The sequence below is a fragment of the Hylobates moloch genome, unplaced genomic scaffold (assembly GCF_009828535.3).
Source record: "Hylobates moloch isolate HMO894 unplaced genomic scaffold, HMol_V3 SCAFFOLD_18, whole genome shotgun sequence".
Classification (NCBI taxonomy): Eukaryota; Metazoa; Chordata; class Mammalia; order Primates; family Hylobatidae; genus Hylobates; species Hylobates moloch.
In genome coordinates this window covers 68,020,366-68,042,259 of record NW_026652293.1, presented here as the reverse complement: position 1 = coordinate 68,042,259, position 21,894 = coordinate 68,020,366, and the positions used below count along the sequence as shown (strand labels likewise).

Genomic DNA, 21,894 nt, shown 5'->3' with positions numbered 1-21,894 from the left:
GACTGTAAAGGGGCAACCTGAGGGGTCCCTGTGGTGATGCACACATTCCTGCCGGTATCAGTGTCACACCTAGCCTGTGATCCTATATCATAGTTTTGCAACTTGTTACCAATGGGGGAACCTGGGTCATGGGTACAAGTGATCTCTGTGTATCATTTCTTATAAAACTTCATGTGAATATATGATTATCTCAAAATAAAAAAATTTAATTTAAAAAACCTGCAGGCCAGGCACGGTGGCTCATGCCATAATCCCAGCACTTTGGGAGGCCGAGGCAGGCGGATCACCTGAGGTCAAGTTCAAGACCAGCTGGGCCAACATGGTGAAACCCCGTCTCTACTAAAAATACAAAAATTAGCCAGGCATGGTGGCACGTGCCTGTAGTCCCAGCTACACGGGAGGCTGAGGCAGGAGAATCACTTGAACCAGGGAGGTGGAGGTTGCAGTGAGCCGAGATGGCGCCATTGCACTCCAGCCTGGGTGACAAGAACGAAACTCTGTCTCAAAAAAAAAAAAAAAAAAAAACACCTGCATTTGCCTACATAATGAAACCCTTCTGTAAACGAAAATCTTTAAGATTCTGAATCCTTTAATTCAGAATTTGTTGTAAATTTTCCCACAGTTAGGTTAATTTTACATAGTAATTTAATATTATTAATTAAAAAAGGAGATGAGGCAGCAATATATTTCAGAGAACAAGGTTTTACATGGACTTTGGTACAATGACCTTAAACAGATGATGCTAATGAAAAATACATTATTTAATCCTTATGGCATATCCTACAGAACTTCCATATAGAAATAGCAAGTTGGCCAGGCATAGTGGCTCACAAGGTCAGGAGTTCGAGACCAGCCTGGCCAAGACAGTGAAACCCCATCTCTACTAAAAATAAAGAAAATTAGCCGGGCGTGGTGGCCGGCACCTATAATCCCAGCTACTCGGGAGGCTGAGGCAGGAGAATCGCTTGAACTCAGGAGGCGGAGGTTACAGTGAGCCAAGATCGCCACTGCACTCCAGCCTGGGCGACAGAGTGAGACTCTGTCTCAAAAAAAAAAAAAAAGAAACAGCAAGTTAATACACTGATGCAAAACTAATATAACTCATGTCTTCACAAATATTTAATTCTGATGAGTTTCCTTTGATTAGAACCAATTAGTGAAACTCTAATTTGCAAAGGCAATGAATAATAAGCATTTTTCCTAATTCTTGTTTGCAAATCCTTCTAAAAATTAAGGTTAGATATAATTGATACCATTTATTTACTCAGAATGATGATTAAATGGGGATAGATGCATTCAGGTAAGCGCTAGTTACCTTTCGGAAATGAAAATATTGTCAGACTCAAGGTAGAGTTCCTCCAGGCCTGGGCACCCCGCAGCACACCGCAGCACCTGGAAGAGAAACTCGGTTCAGGCTCAGGTGGCCTCTGCTGGCTGTTTCTTCCCGGGTGTTCACAGGAACCACCACAAGGATTCAGCTCAGTTACTGTTTCAGCAAACAAGTGCTTCAAGGACAGTTCATAAGACTATGTTTCAGGCCTGGAACGGTGGTGGGGGGTGATAAATAGAATGTTAAGGGGGTGCATTTTAATGCTGTGGGAGCACATACTGTGGGCACTTTGAGGCCTTGGAGGTAGGTGTCAATGCATGGTTTAGGTAAAGCAGCTACGAGGTGGAACAGGAGATACTAACTGCACATATTATTATTTGATAGAATTTGCTTAACCAAAATAAGTAAATTGATGTTACACACTTTTCCCCAATTCTAAATGCCAATCTGGGTTTGTAAAGGATATGCTAATTTTTCACATCCTTTCATAAATTTCTCAACGATTATTTCTTTCACTATTTTTTTAATTAAGTTTTCATTATATATTTATGACAAATATTCTACATCCATGATTCTCTCCAGTCAAAAGTTCTTTGAGGTCGGGCACGGTGGTTCATGCCTGTAATCCCAGCACTTTGGGAGGCCGAGGCAGGTGGATCACTTGAGGTCAGGAGTTGGAGACCAGCCTGGCCAACATGATGAAACCCCATTACTACTAAAAATACAAAAATGGCCGGTTATGTGGCACACGCCTGTAATCCTAGCACTTTGGGAGGCTGAGGCGGGCAGACTGCTTGAGGTCGGGAGTTTGAGACCAGCCTGGCCAACATGGTGAAAACCCATCTCTACGAAAAATACAAAAAATTAGCCGGGCGTGGTAGTGCACGTCTGTAATCCCAGCTACTTGGGAGGCTGAGGCAGGAGAATCGTTTTGGCCCAGGAGGCAGAGGTTGCAGTGAGCCAGTATCACACGACTGCACTCCAGCCTAGACAACAGAGCAAGACTCCATCTCAAAAACCAAATAGTTGACATGACGCCCTTGGCCATGGCCAGTTAGAGAATGGAATCATCTGACTCACCCATCCTGCAAACAGTCCTGCAGATAGCACAGGTTTTAAACTGGCTGTTAAACCTGCCCGTGACCTCACTGGCCTTGGCCACGTTCATCCGCATGGATGTGTGGTCCTTGGCACTGATGATGCAGTTGCTGGTGGAGCATTTCTGCGGCACGCACAGATCCACAAACTTGCTGGCGTCTTTCTGCATGTCGAGACCGTGCCTGCTGCCACCACACTGCGCATGAGCCTAATTTTTTTTTTTTACAAAAAAAAATTTTACAAAAAATTATTATATATTATATAATTAGGTATAATAATATATTATATATATATAGCATCTACAGGATCTTTCTATGTTGCCTAGGTGGGTCTTGAACTCCTGGCCTCAAGCGATTCTCCTGCCTGGGCCTCTGAAAGTGCTGGCTGGAATTATAGGTGAGAGCCACCATGACCAGCCTCACCAACTATTTCTAAATTTTCTCATTGGAACTTTACTGCCATCTCCACCACCTGAATTTCTGTGTGCCCTTCCTAGTTTATTTGGAGGGTGAGATGGGTCTTGCTCTGTCGCCCAGGCTGGAGTGCAAAGGTGCAATCCTAGCTCACTGCAGCCTCAAACTCCCGGGCTCAAGTGATCCTCCCACCTCAGCCTCCCAAAGCGCTGGGATTGCAGGTGTGAGCGCCAGTGCCAGTGCCTGGCCCCTTCTCGTCTTCCAGCTACATCTACACCTTGAGAGGGAGTAAGCGCCTCACAGAGGAGGGGCCCTAGGAAAGAGGCTCCATGGCCGTGGGCATATTAAGGGCACAAGGGGCCCACCTGTCTCTCACTGAGTGGCCTCTGTGGCACTTCCTGGGTGAACATGGCTGGGAATGTATTTCTACACCCTTGGTTTGAAAGGGGAATGCCCGAGCTGGGCGCGGTGGCTCACGCCTGTAATCCCAGCATTTTGGGAGGCTGAGGCGGGCAGATCATTTGAGGTCAGGAGTTCAAGACCATCCTGGCCAACATGGTGAAACCCTGTCCCTACTAAAAATACAAAAATAAGCTGGGCATGGTGGCGAGCGCCTGTAATCCCAGCTACTTGGGAGGCTGAGGCTGGAGAATTGCTTGAACCCAGGAGACGGAGGTTGCAGTGAGCCGAGATCACACCACTGCACTCCAGCTTGGGCAACAGAGCGAGACTCTGTCTCAAGAAAAATAAATAAATAGTCTCTACTAAAAATACAAAAAATTAGCCGGGCGTGGTGGCGGGCGCCTGTAGTCCCAGCTACTCGGAGAGGCTGAGGCAGGAGAATGGCGTGAACTCGGGAGGCGGAGCTTGCAGTGAGCCGAGATTGCGCCACTGCACTCCAGCCTGGGAAAAAAAAAAAAAAAAAAAAAAGAAAAAAGAAAAAAAAAAGAAAAATAAATAAATAAAAAATGAAAGTGGGCTGGGCACAGTGGCTCACGCCTGTAATCCCAGGACTTTGGGAGGCTGAGGTGGGTGGATCACCTGAGGTCAGGAGTTCGAGACCAGCCTGACCAACATGGAGAAACTCTGTCTCTACTAAAAATACAAAATTAGCTGGGCACGGTGGCACATGCCTGTAATCCCAGCTACCTGAGAGGCTGAGGCGGGAGAATCACTTGAACCTGGGAGGCGAAAGTTGCAGTGAGCCAAGATTGCGCCACTGTACTCCAGCTTGGGCAACAGAGCGAGACTGTCTCAAGAAAAATAAATACAAATGAAAGTGGGCTGGGCACGGTGGCTCACACCTGTAATCCCAGCACTTTGGGAGGCCGAGGCGGGCAAATCACCTGAGGTCAGGAGTTCGAGACCAGCCTGACCAACATGGAGAAACCGTGTCTCTATGTCTCTACTAAAAATGCAAAAGTAGCTGGGCGTGGTGGTACATGCCTGTAATCCCAGCTACTTGGGAGGCTGAGGCAGGAGAATGGCTTGAACCTGGGAGACGGAGGTTGCAGTGAGCCGAGACTGCACCATTGCACTCCAGCCTGGGCAACAAGAGTAAAACTCCGTCTCAAAAAAAAAAAGAAAGTGGAACGCTCTGGGTGTGTGAAGTCAGTACACCTCAGACAGGAAATAGTACTGCCAGATATAAGTCCCAAATGCTGCTGTGCCAAGGACCCACAAGTCTACTTTTGAGCCCGGCTGTATAAAATGAACAGTGGATTCCAAGAGCCGAACTTCTAACAAGAAAATGATGTGAGAACCTTTCTGCTGCTTGGCTTCTGTTCTAAAAAAAACTTACAGGAAAACTCAGGAAGCTAGTCACTAGCCAACACTACGGCTTTTCGAAGCTCAGCACATACTTGTTCATACCACAACGGGGCGCCACTGTTTATAAAGGCACCAGAACAAGTCAAAATGAGCTGAAATAGGACATGGATTTCTAGATGCAAAACTCAACTATGATGCTCTTTTAACTCGTTTTTATAAGGCACTTTAAAGAATCCTGTTATCTATTAATAGATATTGGGATGATTTAAATGAAGCCACAGCTGCACTATTAAACTGTACTAACAATTCCCTATTAAACCAAACATTTTTAATTGCTTATTAATGTGTAATAAACCAAAGAAATATGATTACCTCAGCCCACTTTATTCCTGTTTGATTGAGGACTAAAACCTTCAGTGCAGAAAGCGTTCCAGTTAATACTGAACCGGAGGGAAATTTTAGTTTATTTTCACTGTGTAGAAAAAAAAGATACAATATACTTATTTCTATACAGTAAACCCAACTGAAATAGTTGTTGAAAGCAACAATTTGGGTTTTAATCTAAGGGGTTTGATTTGTTTCAATCTTAAAATGGAATTATATTTTAAAAATCACTTTTTTAATGATTCAAGTGAATCAAGACTACCTAATTTTTAACATTTACAACATACCACTTTTTGGTATCAGCTGTGTAAAGATGCTTTCACAGGATTAGGGCAGCTGTATGCGGCTGCAGGCTTCCTAAACCCAAAACTCAGGCGTTTGCAAGGTGAGCTTCCAGCTTCACAAGATATGGCTCTGGATATTGCAAAACAAAGTCCCGTTCTCCAGTCTTACTGATACACTGAATCGTGGGCTAGAATTTTGCTTCTCTAAACATAGAGTCTGCCCTTTGGCTATGAAGATGGATGAAATTATTGCCCTTAAATTCTTTCTCAAAACCCTAATCTCAGAAAGCATTCAATCCTGACAGTCACTTTGAAAGAAGATACTATTAAAAAACACAAGCCCGTATTTCCAGAAGATGAGACACCATGGGTTGAATTATCCCCGTTTGCTCTATTTGGGAGCACAACTCATTCAGGCCTGTCTACCTGCTTTACTGTACACTCACCTGTCTATGCAAAAATGGTTCAAGAATGAAAGGGGAAACCTGTGCTAGGCACGGTAGCTCATGCCTGTAATCCCAGAACTTTGGGAGGCCAAGGCAGATGGATCACCTGAGGTCAGGAGTTCAAGACTAGCCTGGCCAACATGATGAAACCCCGTCTCTACTAAAAATAAAAAATTAGCCGGGCGTGGTGGCAGGCACCTCTAGTCCCAGCTACTTGGGAGGCTGAGGCAGGAGAATCGCTTGACTCTGGGAGGTGAAGGTTGCAGTGAGCCAAGATCACACCACTGCACTCCAGCCTGGGCAATAGATTGAGACTCTGCCTCAAAAAAAAAAAAAAAGGAGGAAGCCTGGCTAAGCCCTTGGAAAGTTAGGTTCTGAGATTAAAACAAATCAAATATTCAGGAAGGTCTAGAAAAGTGTGACATTAGTAAAATAGGTAGATTAATGAAAAATCCTTATAAAAACAGAATTAAACAGTATCCCAATGAAATTACTCATTTCTACAGCAATTAAATGCTAGAAGTTTTCAAATAAACAAGCACTTTTAATAATATCACCTCTCTTCTCCTACTCCCCAGTTAAATAGCACCTCCCCCAACCTTCCATCTTTACGGTCAGGCTAAAAAGAAATAAGATCTTGCGGTTCAATGTCAATCTAACTCATCCCCACCTGATAAAAGTTAAAACACATTCCTTATTCATGAATCACCTCATGTGACCTTTTACAAGGCTATAATAATCAATGTGCTCCTTAAAGATTAAAGTGTCCTTAAAGAGGCAGGACATGGTGGCTCACGCCTGTAATTCCAGCACTTTGGGAGGCCGAGGTGGGTGGAAAACCTGAGGTCAGGAATTCAAGACCAGCCTGGCCAACACGGCGAAACCCTGCCTCTACTAAAAATACAAAAAGTAGCCGGCAGTGGTGGTGGGCACCTATAGTCCCAGCTACTCAGGAGGCTGACGCAGGAGAATCCCTTGAACCCGGGAAGGGGAGGCTGCAGTGAGCTGAGATCATGCCATTGCACTCCAGCCTGGGCGACAAGAGTGAGACTCCATCTCAAAAATATATATATATACACAAATAAATAAATAAGGCTTGGCACAGTGGCTCACACCTGTAATCCCAGCACTTTGGGAGGCTGAGGCGGGCGGATCACGAGGTCAAGAGATTGAGACTATCCTGGCCAACATAGTGAAACCCCGTCTCTACTAAAATTACAAAAATTAGTTGGGCGTGGTGGCTCGTGCCTGTAGTCCCAGCTACTCAGGAGGCTGAGGCAGCAGAATCGCTCAAACCCGGGAGGCAGAGGTTGCAGTGAGCCAAGATCACGCCACTGCACTCCAGACAGGGCGAGACTCTGTCTCAAATAAATAAATAAATAAATAAAGTATCCTTAAAGATTAAATGTGTCCTTAAAGTTAAATTTAGATAAATTCAAGTAAAGCAAAATCTGGCTGTATAAAAATATCTACTAGTGAAGCAGCTACATTGTCTGGGGTATATACCTGGTGTTCCTCTTCTTCCACCAGTAAAATTTAGGACACAGACACTCGGCTCACTGCAAGCTCCGCCTCCCAGGTTCACGCCATTCTTCTGCCTCAGCCTCCCGAGTAGCTGGGACTACAGGCGCCCACCACCACGCCTGGCTAATTTTTTGTATTTTTAGTAGAGACGGGATTTCACCTTGTTATTAGCTATGATGGTCTCAATCTCCTGACCTCGTGATCTGCCCCCCTCAGCCTCCCAAAGTGCTGGGATTACAGGCGTGAGCCACTGCGCCTGGCCCTTGTTTGTTTTTTTGACAGAGTCTTGCTCTATCGCCCAGGCTGGAGTGCAATGGTGCGATCTCAGCTCACTGCAACCTCTGCCTCCCAGGTTCACGCAATTATCTTGTCTCAGCCTCCTGAGTAGCTGGGACTACAGTAGAATGCCACCACGCCCAGCTAATTTTGTATTTTTAGTAGAGACAGGGTTTCTCCACATTGATCAGGCTGGTCTCGAACTCCCGACCCCAGGTGGATCCGCCTGCCTCGGCTTCCCAAAGTGCTGGGATTACAGGAGTGAGCCACTGCACCCGGCCCAGATGCACAGATTTTAGTTCGACTTGAGGAGGCAGTGTCTGATCTACTTAATGCTCACAGATTGGTTCAATCAGGCATGACATTTACATAGCCGGGAAAGGCTGGCCACCCCACCCTAATCTTACTATGTAAATGAAATTTCCCTTTGGCTGGCGCCATCTTGTCTGCTCCTTACTGTACACGTGGCTGGAAAAGAGAAGGGAAGATGGAGCTGCCATCTTGAACCTGATTGGCTCAACTGTCCGCGTCTATGTCTGCAGCTCGATTTTACAGGCTGCTTGTGTTAGAAAGGAAAATAATTTGGGGCTGCTTTTCATTAAAAGGAAAACCTTACTGAGGACTTCCATACCCTCACTATCAGCCTGAGTAATTTCTTCTTAACTCCCGTATCATCGGGTGGCAGCCGTAATCCTTCCGGCTCCCTACCTCTTTCCACAGAGATGCTGTGAGGAAGCAAGGAGAGATGAGTTTTATTGTTAATGAAAATTCAGCAGCCAAGAGTTCATACCTGACATCAAGGACTTCCAGGTGTCTGAGCTGACCAGCAATGTGCATCACTTCATCCCATGATGACAACAGGGTTTTTGACAAATCTACCTTTCTAATATCTAAAAGCACATGTTAAGAAACAGTAATTTCAAAAGATTCACAAAAGACATAAAAGTAGTTACTCTTAATTCCAGAGCATGAGCGCTTTAACTTTTCATTTTATACCCTATAGTCAGCTTGACATTTTTTCAGGAGTACATAATATTTTTAAGTTATCCAAAACTTCACTGAGAAACTAAAAAGTTCATTGTGAGGCCGGGTGCGGTGGCTCACGCCTGTAATCCCAGCACTTTGGGATGCCAAGGTCGGGGGAATCACTTGAGGTCAGGAGTTCAAGACCAGCCTGGCCCACATGGCAAAACCCCATTCTACTAAAAAATACAGAAATTAACCAGGTGTGGTGGCATGCGCTGGTAATTCCAGCTACTCAGGAGGTTAAGGCAAGAGAATCTCTAGAGCCCGGGAGGCAGAGGTTGCAGTGAGTGGAGACTGCGCCACTGCACTCCAGCCTGGGTGACAGAGTGAGACTGTCTCAAAAAACTAAAAGTAAATTAAAAGTTCATTGTTATATACTCAAAACTTGAGACAAACATCTACAATCAAATGAAAAAGAACCAAATGTCACAACGCTAAGCCATCCTAGCACTATCCAACAAAAGGAGTGGGGAAAAGCAGTGAGGGTAACTTTGATTTCTAAAGCACCTAAGGTATACACACAAGCCTCACCCCAGCACATGACCTTCTATGGGGCACCATTACCATAGGAATCTCCAGATAAACAGCATCTACAGGGGAGAGAAGAGGGGTCAACTTGGGACACATGTTCAAAAGTGCATGACTTAGGAATTGAGAGGGTGTCCAGTAGCCTGGAGGCAGTTGTACAGTATCACTCCAACTGCCCCTGATACAGGGATTCAGAGAGGATAACACAGGGGGGCTGGAAAAGCAAAGCCTACAGGCAACACAAGTGGAGGCGAGGGGCTAGGTGCAGGTGCAGCACCATCAAGACGGGGCACAGCTTAGCCAGGTCCCTGCAGAGAAAGACAGAGGAGCTTGCAGCAGGACCGGGCCAGCTAGTGGAGGAGCTACACTCTCATCTAATACGTGTATGTGTGGAAATTAGTCAATGCATTCGTCTATTCTGCAAGTAATTATTTAAGGCCAGGAGCATCACAGTGAGCAAAGCAGAGTGTCATCGGGGAGAGACGATCGCGACACAGGGGCATCTACAGTATGTCACAGGCAGGCCTGTGTGCTCAGGGACAGAGCAGGGCACACAGGAAAGGTGTGTGGCTGTTCTATATGCAGTGCTCAGGGAAGACCACCTCCTCTAACGAGGGCATCTGAGCAGAGAGCTGAGGGAAATGGGGGAACGCCATCTGGGAGAGGAGCACGCGGCGGCGGGGTGACAAGAGCAAAGGCCCCGGGGTGGGAATGAGCTCAGCCTATGACCAGGACCGCCAGCGCCTGTGTGACTGGAGCAGAGGGGCTTGGGGGTACTAGAAACAAGGTCACAAGGGACAAAGGGCCAGGCCACATCACAAAGGGCCTTGCAGGCCACTTCAAAGTCTTTGCTAGTCTTTGCTTGAAACGGGAGATATTGGAGGCTTTGGAACAGTGACAGGTGACCTGGGTCTTTTAAAAATCACTCTGCTTTGACTTTGATCTATATTATGTCAAAAAAAAAAAAAAAAAACAGTAAAAGTCACTGTGCTACTGGGTTGAGCACGATTGCAGGGAAACAAAGGAGGGCCGGGAGTCTCCAGGAGGCCAGAGCAGACCAGCAGCATGAGAGGGCAGAACACGTCAGTGGGGGCGTCTGACTCTGGAAGTGGGGCTCACAGGATTTGCTAATGGATTTAGGTGTGGGGCATAGGAGAAAGGGAGTGTCAAGGACAACTCCAAGATCTGTGGCCTGTGCAACTGGAACTGTCATTTATTAAGAGGGAAAAGGCTACAGGATGAGCAGGCGTGAGGGGTCTTAGTTTTGGACATGCTAAATCTATGATGGCTATGAGACATCCAGACAGAGGTATCAAAGCAGCATCTGGAGAGACGGATGTGGAAGAGGGCAGGCTGTGGAGGAGTGCCAGCCACACCCCAGAAGGTCTCTCAAGAAGCCCAGGGCTCCCAAGTCTGAGCCTCGGGGTACACCCAACACCCTGCAACCAGAGAAAGGTCCCACAGAAGCGACTGAGGAGGAGTGGCCAGTGACAGAAGAAGAGCTCTAAGATCCAGGCCAGGCGCAGCGGCTCACGCTTGTAATCCCAGCACTTTGAGAGGCCAAAGTGGGCGGATCACCTGAGGTCAGGAGTTCGAGACCAGCCTGGCCAACATGGTGAAATCCTGTCTCTACTAAAGTTACAAAAATCAGGCCGGGAACTATGGCTCATGCCTGTAATCCCAGCACTTTGGGTGGCCAAGGCGGGCGGATCACCTGAGGTCAGGAGTTCGAGACCAGCCTGACCAACACAGAGAAACCCCATCTCTACAAAAAATACAAAATTAGCCGGGCATGGTGGCGCATGTTTGTAATCCCAGCTACTCGGGAGGCTGAGGCAGGAGAATCGCTTGAATCTGGGAGGCGAAGGTAGCAGTGAGCCAAGATCGTGCCATGGCACTCCAGCCTGGGCAACAAGAACGAAACTCCATCTCAAAAAACGAAAAAAACAAAAACAAAAAATCAGCCAAGCGTGGTGGCACGCACCTGTGGTCCCAGCTACTCAGGGGGCTGAGGCAGGAGAATTGCTTGAACCTGGGTGCCAGAAGGTTACGGTGAGCCGAGATCGCGCCACTGCACTCCAGCCTGGGTGAAAGAGCGAGACTCCATCTCCAAAAAAAAAAAGAGTAATAACAAGAGCATCAGCGACAGCCACCACCCGCACTGCTGCTGCCACTGCTAACCAGACCTAGGCTCTATGCTGATTGCTGGGTTGTTTTCCTTTTTCACAGCAGAACAAACAGTGGCACAGCAGTCACAGGGCTGTGTCATTGTGTGCAAATGAACAAGTGGGAAGTTACACTCAAGTCAGCCTCGATCCAAAATCCATTTCATTGCACCCCATAATGCAACGAGGAGTCATCAAACATACATAAAATGTGGAGAAAGTTTCTTTATAAAAACAGCAGCATCACTCCAAAGCATTGGTTAGAAAGGAAATAATTTTAGGCAGGAACCAATTAGGAAGCTCTGCAAGAAGGTCAGGAACAAGGGAAGGACGGCAGAGAAGATGCGAAGAAAAGGGATGACTCCAAACCCGGTCGCCAGCTACCCATGCCCGAATCCTGCCAGCTGCCTGGACTATTACAGCCCAAGAGCTAACAATAGGGTCTACCCTCGTAAACAGTTGCATTTCAACCAGTAATATGAGTACCTGCAGAATAGCCTCGATTTTGCTGTGGCCGTCGCATCAAATGGAAGGGAAAAGAGTCGGTGCAGGCTACCGAAAATTCCAGACCCGGCAAACACCCTCCAGGTCCCCTCGGGCTCCTCCTCCGCCCTTGGGGACACACCTGCATGATGGCTTCTGTGAACTGTTCCTCCACTCCTCCTCCTCAGCCTCCCCTCGGCTGCCCTGGCTTCCTGACACTGCCTGACGCAGGCTCGTGCGAGGGGTGCTTTCCCGGCCCCTGGGTGACACTTTGGCCACCCTGTGTTTCCATTAACCCCGCTAAATCGGCTGTTAGGCTGCTGAAGAAGGGTTTAAGTCCAATCACGCTTCCCTCACTGCTGCTTCCCATTATGTAGCCTGGAGTTATCATTGTTTCTAAGGTCTGTACAGAGCACACAGACCACCTACATCCTGAAATCAACCACGAACAACAGCTGTCAATATGTGGTCGCCCCTCCCACACACACCGTTCAAGGAGCCCCTGTGAAAGCACAGGCCAAGCACCTGGGCACAGATTCTCCTCCGCAGGTCATGAGGGAGGAGGAGGCTCATCCCCTCCCTGCCCTGGAAGTGCCCTCAGATTTGACATACCCGGGTCTGCAGCTCTCCCACTGCCTTGACTTCTGGTCGAGTAAATAACCTCAAAGACAGACCAACCCAAAAAAGGATGACTGGATTAAGCACCCAAAGCAATACTTCAACTTCTGGCGAGAATTCAACCGGGAGCTGCAAGACATTTATCACTGTATCTGCAAATACCAATCATGACTTGATTATCTTCGTGAAACCTCATTTCTTCGTGTCCTGGGGGACATTTTTCTCCAGAAAACTGCAGTATAAACAAACAACATGCTGATTCTCCATGACACTGCTGACAGCTCTGAGCAACCCAACAGCCAGCACTCCCAAACCCATTTATGGCCACATCTGTCCTTTTTTTGAGATGGAGTCTCGCCCTTGTCGCCCAGGCTGCAGTGCGATGGCGCGATCTCGGCTCACTGTAACCTCTGCCTCCCAGGTTCAAGTGATTCTCCTGCCTCAGCTTCCCAAGTAGTTGGGATTACAGGCACCCACCACCATGCCTGGCTAATTTTTGTACTTTAGTAGAGATGGGGTTTCACCACGTTGGCCAGGCTGGTCTCAAACTCCTGACCTTAGGTGATCCACCCGCCTTGGCCTCCCAGAGTGCTGGGATTACAGGCGTGAGCCACCACACCTGGCCCCCCACTTTTTTTTTTTTTTTTGAGACAGAGTCCTGCTCTGTCACCCAGGCTAGAGTGCAGTGGTGTGATCTCGGCTCACTGCAATCTCTGCCTTCTGGGTTCAGGCGATTCTCCTGCCTCAGCCTCCTCCTGAGTAGCTGGGATTAGAGGCGCCCGTAACTATACCCAGTTAATTTTTTGTATTTTTAGTACAGTCAGTGTTTCACCATGTTGGCCAGGCTGGTCTTGAACTCCTGACCTCAGGTGATCCACCCGCCTTGGCCTCCCAGAGTGCTGGGATTACAGGCATGAGCCACTGCACACGGCGCGATTACCAATCTTCTGAAATAGTTTAGGAATAGGCCAGGCAGAATGCAGAATGCTCTGACACTTCCGTGGCACTGGCTCCTCAGCAAACTCTTTTCTGCATCCAGTTCAATTCCCCTCACTCCAGCTGCCTACTTCTGAAAATGACCTCATATTTGCAACATGCTGGGGTCAACGGAGGAGGCTGCTCAGGGGCAGAGACTGGATGTTACAGCTACCACAGGTCCCAACAGACCCCCAGACTGTTTCCCCCAAGGGAATTGAACCCTCAGACACAGACGGAGAGAGATCTGATCTAATTTCCTTCACTGCACTGTCAGGGCATTTTGCCAAAGAGAGCTACTTCACCTGGCATCTCTTCACTCAGAAAAAAACTAATCAAAACTGATATTTTTTGCAAAAGTTATTATGTAGAGATCAGACAGACTCAATGAATTGGGAAAAGACCTTTTAAAGTTAGAGAAAGTCTATTTGGTTTCCATGGGAAATTTCTTTCTTTTTTTTGAGACAGAGTGTCACTCTGTTACCCAGGCTGGAGTGCAATGGCATGACCTCACTCACTGCAACCTCCGCCTCCCGGGTTCAAGCAACTCTCCCTGCCTCAGCCTCCCAAGTAGCTGGGATTACAGGCATGCACCACCATGCCTGGCTAATTTTTGTATTTTTAGTAGAGATGGAATTTCACCATGTTGGCCAGGTTGGTCTCAAACTCCTGACCTCAGGTGATCCGCCCACCTCTGCCTCCCAAAGTGCTGGGATTACAGGCATGAGCCACTGCGCCCAGCCTCCATGGGAAATTTCTTAATAGAAACAGGGTCTCCCAGGCTGAAGTACAGTGGCATGATCGTGGCTCATCACAGCCTCAAACTCCTGGGCTCAAGCAGTCCTCCCACCTCAGCCTCCCGAGTAGCTGAGATAACAGGCACATGCCACCACACCCAGTTTTGTTTTGTTTTGTTTAATTTTTTATAGAGACAAGGTCTCACAATGTTCCCAAGGCTGGTCTCAAACAGTCCTCCAGTCTCAGCCTCCCAAAGTGCTGAGATTACCGGCATGAGCCACCATGCCCATCCTTGAAATTTTCTTTTAACTTACCTCCAACATTTTTGCTTATGGGCAAAAAAGAAATATATGACAAAAATAACACTAATAAGAGAAGGTAGGGAAAAGAGATTCCAAACTTCATAAAGAGCCTCTTTTGGGGTATTATAACAAACTGCATTCAGCTGCATGAAACCAGAACCAGAGTCTTTCTCACTAAAAATAACTGCATTAGGCCAGGTGTGTGGCTCACACCTATAATCTCAGCACTTTGGGAGGCCGAGGCGGGGGAATCACCTGAGGTCCGGAGTTCATGACCAGCCTCGCCAATGTGGCGAAACTCGTCTCTACTAAAAATACAAAAATCAGCCAGACGTGGTGGCGGGCATATGTAATCCCAGCTACTCGGGAGGCTGGGGCAGAAGAATCACTTGAACCTGGGAGGCGGAAGTTACAGTGAGCTGAGATCACGCCACAGCACTCCAGCCTAGGCGACAGAGCAAGACTCCATCTCAAAAAAAAAAAAAAAGAACTGCATGAGAAAACAGACCAGGGCTGAAGCAGATTCATCTTGGGTTCCCAGTACATAGTCAGCAGCCCAAGTTCCCTCTCCTCTGCTCTCCCAACCTGTACCGGATGGCTTTCTTTACACGTGTAAGACAGCTGCCAAAGCCCTGGGCTTTCCATCCGCTCAAGGCAGGGGAAGGGTAAAAGCAACAGGCAAAAAGCAGAGGCCAACCAAGTGTGCCCCCTTTCTTTTTTTTTTGAGACGAAGTCTTGCTCTGTCGCCAGGCTGAGTGCACTGGCGCGATCTCAGCTCACTGCAACCTCCGCCTACCGCGTTCAAGCAATTCTCCTGCCTCAGTCTCCTGAGTGGCTGGGACTACAGGCACACACCACCACACCTGGTTAATTTTTGTATTTTTAGTAGAGACAGGTTTCACCATCTTGGCCAGGATGGTCTCGATCTCCTGACCTCATGATCCACCTGCCTCAGCCTCCCAAAGTGCTAGGATTACAGGCGTGAGCCACTGCGCCCGGCCAAGTGTGCCCCCTTTCAAGGAGCCCGGTCTAGAAACTTCCACCTCAACTAGGGGAAGTCATGCTGGCAAACTTGCAAGCAAAGGGGTCTGGGAAGGTAAATAATTTATCTGGGCCCCAACTACACCAAGCAAAACTGAACTGCATTAGGAAGGAAGTTGTTAAGAATGGACAATGGGTAGGCAATTAGCAGTCTCTGGCACAGGTATCAAATCCAAAGTCAGATTCCAGTAACAAGCTCTCGGTGAAAAGGATACTAGGACATGCTTCGGCAACTCCTCCTTTTTCACCAGCACAACTTACTGCACAGTTCCGCAGAGAAACTTCTTGCAACTTGCTCAGCTGACTGCATGAAAAACAGAGTTCACATGGATACATAAGCACGTATGCTATCCACTGCCCCTTTAAAAAATTAAACACATTTCAGACATATAAAAGGGTACCAAAAATAATATACAAATACCAGTAACCACCACCCAAATTAAGAAATAAAGCATTACAAAAAAGAAAAAGAGCACTAGAAACATTACAAATGCAACTGAAGTCCTCTGGGGCCCTCTCCAAACACAATTCTCCCTCTATTCCCAGGGGTAACCTTTTTTTTTTTTTTTTAAGCCGGAGTCTCGCTGTGTTGCCCAGGCTGGAGTGCAGTGGCACGATCTAGGCTCACTGCAACCTCTGCCTCCCAGGTTCAGGTGATTCTCCTGCCTCAGCCTCCCCAGTAGCTGGGACTACAGGCACTTGCTACCACGCCTGGCTAATTTTTGTGTTTTTAGTAGAGACGGGGTTTCACCGTGTTGGCCAGACTGGTCTCAAACTCCTGACCTCAAGTGATCCACCCACCTCGGCCTCCCAAAGTGCTGGGATTACAGGCGTGAGCCACTGTGCCCGGCCCTCCCCAGGGCCTTATACTACATTTGGTGTTTATTTAATCTTAAGCATTTCTTAATATTTTTACCATACATTTCCATATCCCTAAACAATTACAGCATTTTTTAATATTCTGAAACTTGATATAAATGGTATTCTACTCCACAGAGCCTTCCGCACCTGACTTTTCCTCAACAGTCTATTGTTCAGTGGTGAGATTTCGCTACGGTGACACATGGAGCTCCAGGACATTCATCTTCACACCTTACAGTGTTTGTTATATGAACAGACCACAAGGAATGTAGATACTCTTCTGCTGACATTTAGATTGTTCCCAACCATGCAGAAGTACATGCTATGGAGTGCTTCTTGCACTCACATGTAAAAGCCTCCCTAAGGTACTTCCTAGAGAGCGCACCCAGCTTCAGCATGACCAGATACTTCCAGCACCCATTTGTTAAGTGTAGAGAATCTTGTGTTTCCTATTCATGAAAAGAATCTGCATACATAATGTCTAAGAACACAGAATCTGGAACCAGACTACCTGGGTTCAAATCCCAATTCCACCATCTCCTTTGGCTTTGAATTAGCACCTCTGTGCCTCAGACTTCACATCTCTAAAAGGCCACGGTATATGCACAAGTTCACAGCAGCATTATTCCTGGTAGTCAAGAGGTGAAAGCAACCCCAGTGTCCATCAACAAATGAAAGGATAAACAAAACGTGGCACGCACATACAACGCAATATTGTGTGAACTTAAAAAAAAGGAAGAAAATTCTGACATATGCCACAATGTGGATGAACCTTGAGTGCATTATGCTAGGTGAAATAAGCCAGTCACAAAAGAACAAATACATGGCCGGGCACAGTGGCTCACGCCTGTAATCCCAGCAGTTTGGGAGGCCAAGGCGGGCAGATCACCTGGGGTCAGGAGTTGGAGACCAGCCTGGCCAACATGGTGAAACCCCGTCTCTACTAAAAAAATACCACAAATTAGCCTGGCCTAGTGGCGGGCACCTATAATCCCAGCTACTCAGGAGGCTGAGACAGGAGAATCGCTACTCAGGAGGCTGAGACAGGAGACTTGCTTGAACCCGGGAGGGTAGAGGTTGCAGTGAGCCAACATCACACCATTGCACTCCAGCCTGGGCAACAAGAGCGAAACTCTGTCTCAAAAAAAAAAAAACAAAAAACAAAAAATAAAAATAAAAAAGAAAGAAAAACTAAGGTACAAAAGGCAGCAGCAGAATTCAAGGGTAGAGGGTCCCAAACTTTCTCAGGCCACAGGGTCCTTAGGGTTTCCGTAATTTTTTTCATGGTACTTAGGCCAAAATAAATACCTCACAGTTCCAATTAAGTATGTGGTTAGGGCCAAACAACTTAATCATTACTTACGTCCTGTCAACTCAGTGTCTGCTGGGCACTGCCCAACTTCCCAAACCCTGGAATCAGACTGGATGCCACCAACTCCATTTCCAGTTCCAAACTGATTTAAGAGATACTTGCTTTTTTATAAAACAAATATTCCTATTGATGCATGATAGATGTACATAAATACTTGCGTTTTATCGCAGCAACCGCCCAAAAGCCAGCGTTGTAGGCTTATGACATCACCAAAAAAAACTACAGGAATCTCATGAAACAGCCAACTACTTCAAACTGTAGTTTGCACTGTGTCTGACAGATGTCGCTCCTTCCCCCTAAAATTTAAAATAGCCTTCCTTGCCAGGTCAACTTGGAACTAAGCATGAGGACTCAGATCTCAATCCAAGCATCACTCCAGAGCCAAAGCCATCTCCAAGAGAAACCATACATAATGGATTTTTTAATTTGTTTTTGATTCCTTTATTGAGTAAGTCTTTTCTTAGTGGTACGATCTCAAAGCTGGCCAGCTGGATTTTATTGAGGAGATACGACAATGGCTTAAAGTAGAGGTTTCAACTCCTGACAGCTATCATTAATTGTAGGATCTCATTTGTTATTCACAACAGCACTTATATCTTAGGTTTTATGTTGTAACTGAGGAAACTGAGGCTTAGAAACAATAAGTAGCTATCTCTAACTTCTGTCAGAGCCAAAAGTGCCTTAGCTGGCGTCTGAACCCAGCCTAACTCCAACACGGCTGCATTCCACCAAGCTGTCTCATAACTTCTGAATTGACTAATCTCCAGCCAACAAACGAGATTTCTCCAAAATCTCTAAAATTTTACCTTTTCAATCAAGAAAGACACTAGCTAATGATTAAATGCAATGATACTCAAGTAGTAGGGTCATTTATAGAAAAATTCATGAGTTACATAGTTGTTCATAAACTAGGGGACGAAAATCCATTTGCAATTTGTTAATATTCTCAGAGCCCATAATATTCTCTGAAAGAGATTAACCAATAAAAAAAAATGTTTATTTTGGGTAAGCCATATGTAAATATTTGGGGTTTTTTTTTGGTTTGTCTGTCATTTGAGATAAGGTCTCACTATGTCACCTAGGCTGGAGTGCAGTGGTGCAATCATGGCTCACTGCAGCCTTGACATCCTGGGTTCAGGTGATCTTCCCACCTCAGCTTCCCAAATAGCTGGGACTACAGGCACGCACCACTACACCCAGCTAATTTTGGTACTTATTTATTTATTTTTTTGTAGAGACAGGGTTTTGCCGTGTTGCCCAGGCTATTTGTCTTTTAAATGGGAAAAAATAAAGCAAAGAACTCTAACCCTACGAAGCATGTAGTTCTTTAAATCTAAGTAAATCAGTAGGGTAAACAGTAAAAACTGTTCATGATAGTTATGTATTTTTTTTTTTTTTTGAGACAGAGTCTCATTCTGTCACCCAGGCTGGAGTGCAGCGGCACGATCTCAGCTCACTGCAACGTCCACCTCCCAGGTTCAAGCGATTCTCTTGCCTCAGCCTCCCAAGCAGCTGGGACTACAGGTGCGTACCACCACACCCAGCTAATTGTATTTTTAGTAGAGACAGGGTTTCACCATGTTGGCCAGGCTAGTCTCAAATTCCTGGCCTTAAGTGATCTGCCTGCCTCGGCCTCCAAAAGTGCTAAGATTACAAGCATGAGCCACCGCACCCAGCCTGTTTGCGATACTTATATCTAAGTGGTGGCATTAGTTATACTTTTTTGTTCAATTTGTAATTTCTAAATTCTCAACAATAAAGGTATTTTGTTTTATAAAGAACAGTCCATTTGTTCCTTTTTCTAAAACTCTTGATTTATTCTGTTTTTTTTTTAATGGGGGCCATGTATGCTAAAGAGTAGATGTACCAAGAAATGTATTTATTTTCCACATTGTCCCCATGGGCACTTTTATTAATAACAACAATAACAAAAGATAGTAAAGAAATTTACTTTGGACAGAACTATAGCTTAATTCTTTTAGAGACTGAAAGAAAATATATTGCAGGCCTCCAAGTGGCCACAAATTTATTCTCACAGTGGCCACCAGGGGTCCTTACTCAGACGCCTCGTCCAGGTCACTCACCACAGTAGTACGCTGCAAGGCCTGGCCAGTTCTTGTGCAGCCATGACTGGGTTTGTATAAATATTAACATTCTCTCTCTTTGATTCAAGCAGTTCACTGGAATGACTACAAAGCCTCCTTGTACAAAGTCATAATATACAGTGTCAGAGAAAAGAGAATGTTCTCGTGCAGCAGTTTTAAAGTGCATTATTTTAAGGCGGGGTGCAGTGACTCACGCCTGTAATCCCAGTGCTTTGGGAAGCCAAGGATCACTTGAGCCCAAGAGTTCAAGACCAGCCTGGGCAACATAGCAAGATCCTGTCTGTATAAAAAAAAAATACAATACAATACAATAAAATGCATTATTTAGAGCCCATATCCCAAAATTGTGATTCAGCAGATCTGGGATGGGACCAAGGATGCCGCAGGTTTCACAGCTCCCCAGGTGATGAAGATGTGCGGCCAGAGGCGAGAACTACTCCCTACTATTAATAGATGGCACCAGCACGCTCTGCGGCATAGGGAACAATTCAGACTGCTGTTTCCATTCCCAACTTACCATCACCATGAAATAGAAAAGAACCCAAAGTCAGCCTTAGTTAGTCAACACGAGATAATATGATATGAATACCAATAATGGGCCAATAAATGTTTCAATTGCAAACTGGATAAATCTACCAATCCTGTGCTAACATAAGAATTTTAATTTCTCTAAATAATTCTTGGATTCCTCAGATTTTGATTCAGTTTCTGTGGAACCATACACCAGTTTAGGAGCAAAGTTGTGAGCATCCATATACAGTCATGGGTATTTCAATTCTGAACCTTAATAAAACCATAAAAGTCAGCTCTGCCTTTATAAACTCCACTTACCTTTGCTGTTGCATAATAGAGTCAAAACCGATAGTCTCCACAGGTTTATTTCCAATTGTAACAATTTGCTCTTTTCTATCTTCCTCTGGTCCATCTTCTAACACATAGCGGTTCTTAATTGCAGTAAGAAAGTCTGTTCCAAAATTTACCTTGTTCGGACGAATAAAGGATCCTCCTGTCGGGTGCCTGGTAAAGAAGAGCAAATGAAACACAGAAAATATTACCCACCAAGAAAGGCCATAAATACAATTTTCTGAAGGTCTTCAAAAATTTCTACATGCTAAAAAATCAAAATTAGCATAAAAGAGAATATCACATACTAAAATAATATATAATCAGTATGATTGACCATAAAGGGTTATGATCGTATGCAAGCATGTTAAATCCCTCTAAATAAACTAACAAGTAATATGAAACTGACAATTCACATTAGAAAAAACAGAAGTATTAAATCCTTGGGGGTGGCCAAGCACGGTGGCTCAAAACTGTAATCCCGGCACTTTGGGAGGGCAAGGCAGGAGGACCACCCTAGGTCAGGAGTTCAAGACCAGCCTGGCCAACATGGCAAAACCCCCATCTCTACTAAAAATACAAAAATTAGCCCGGCATGGTGGTGCACACCTGTAGTCCCAGCTACTAGGGAGGCTAAGGCAGGAGAATTGTTTGAACTCGGGAAGTGGAGGTTGCAGTGAGCCAAGATCATGCCACTGCACTCCAGCCTGGGTGACAGAGCAAGACTCCAGCTAAAAAAATAAAAATAAAAAAATAAAAATAAATTGTAGGTAGATTATATACAAAATCTTTTATTTATTTACTTATTTTATTTTAGCTGGAGTCTTGCTCTGTCACCCAGACTGGAGTGCAGTGGCGCGATCTTGACTCACTGCAACCTCCACCTCCTGGATTCAAGCAATTCTCCTGCCTCAGCCTCCCAATTAGCTGGGACTACAGGCATGTGCCACTACGCCCAGGCTAATTTTTGTATTTTTAGGAGAGACAGGGTTTCACCATGTTGGCCAGGCTGGTCTTGAACTTCTGACCTTAAGTGATCCTCCCACCTTGACCTCCCAAAGTGCTGAGATTACAGGCGTGGGCCACCACACCTAATTTTTTTTTTTTTTTTTTAAAAGAAAGGGGGTCTCACTCTGTCACCTCAGTGAGAGACAACCATAACTAACTGCAGCCTCCAATTCCCAGGGCTCAGGCAATGCTCCCTCTTCAGTCTCCCACGTAGCTAGGACTACAGGTACAAGCAACCATGTCCAGCTAACACTTTTTGTATTTTTTTTAAGAGACAACATCTCACTATGTTGCCCAGGCAACA

The 21,894-nt window shown here is 45.9% G+C and overlaps 1 protein-coding gene across 1 annotated transcript in view; it reads right to left on the bottom strand.

Annotated features, from left to right (window-relative positions):
* Positions 1–15,752, bottom strand: part of TBCE (tubulin folding cofactor E) — a 29,940-nt gene extending 14,188 nt beyond the window's left edge. Inside the window, exons 1-4 of the mRNA XM_032136447.2 lie at positions 15,617–15,752; positions 8,316–8,415; positions 4,984–5,083; positions 1,316–1,392 (exon numbers count right to left, since the gene is read on the bottom strand). Of these exons, the coding sequence (XP_031992338.1) occupies positions 1,316–1,392; positions 4,984–5,083; positions 8,316–8,415; positions 15,617–15,737 (398 nt within the window). The 5' untranslated portion in view covers positions 15,738–15,752. The remainder of the gene's footprint in view (positions 1–1,315; positions 1,393–4,983; positions 5,084–8,315; positions 8,416–15,616) is intronic.
* Between the last annotated feature and the right edge of the window lie 6,142 nt (positions 15,753–21,894).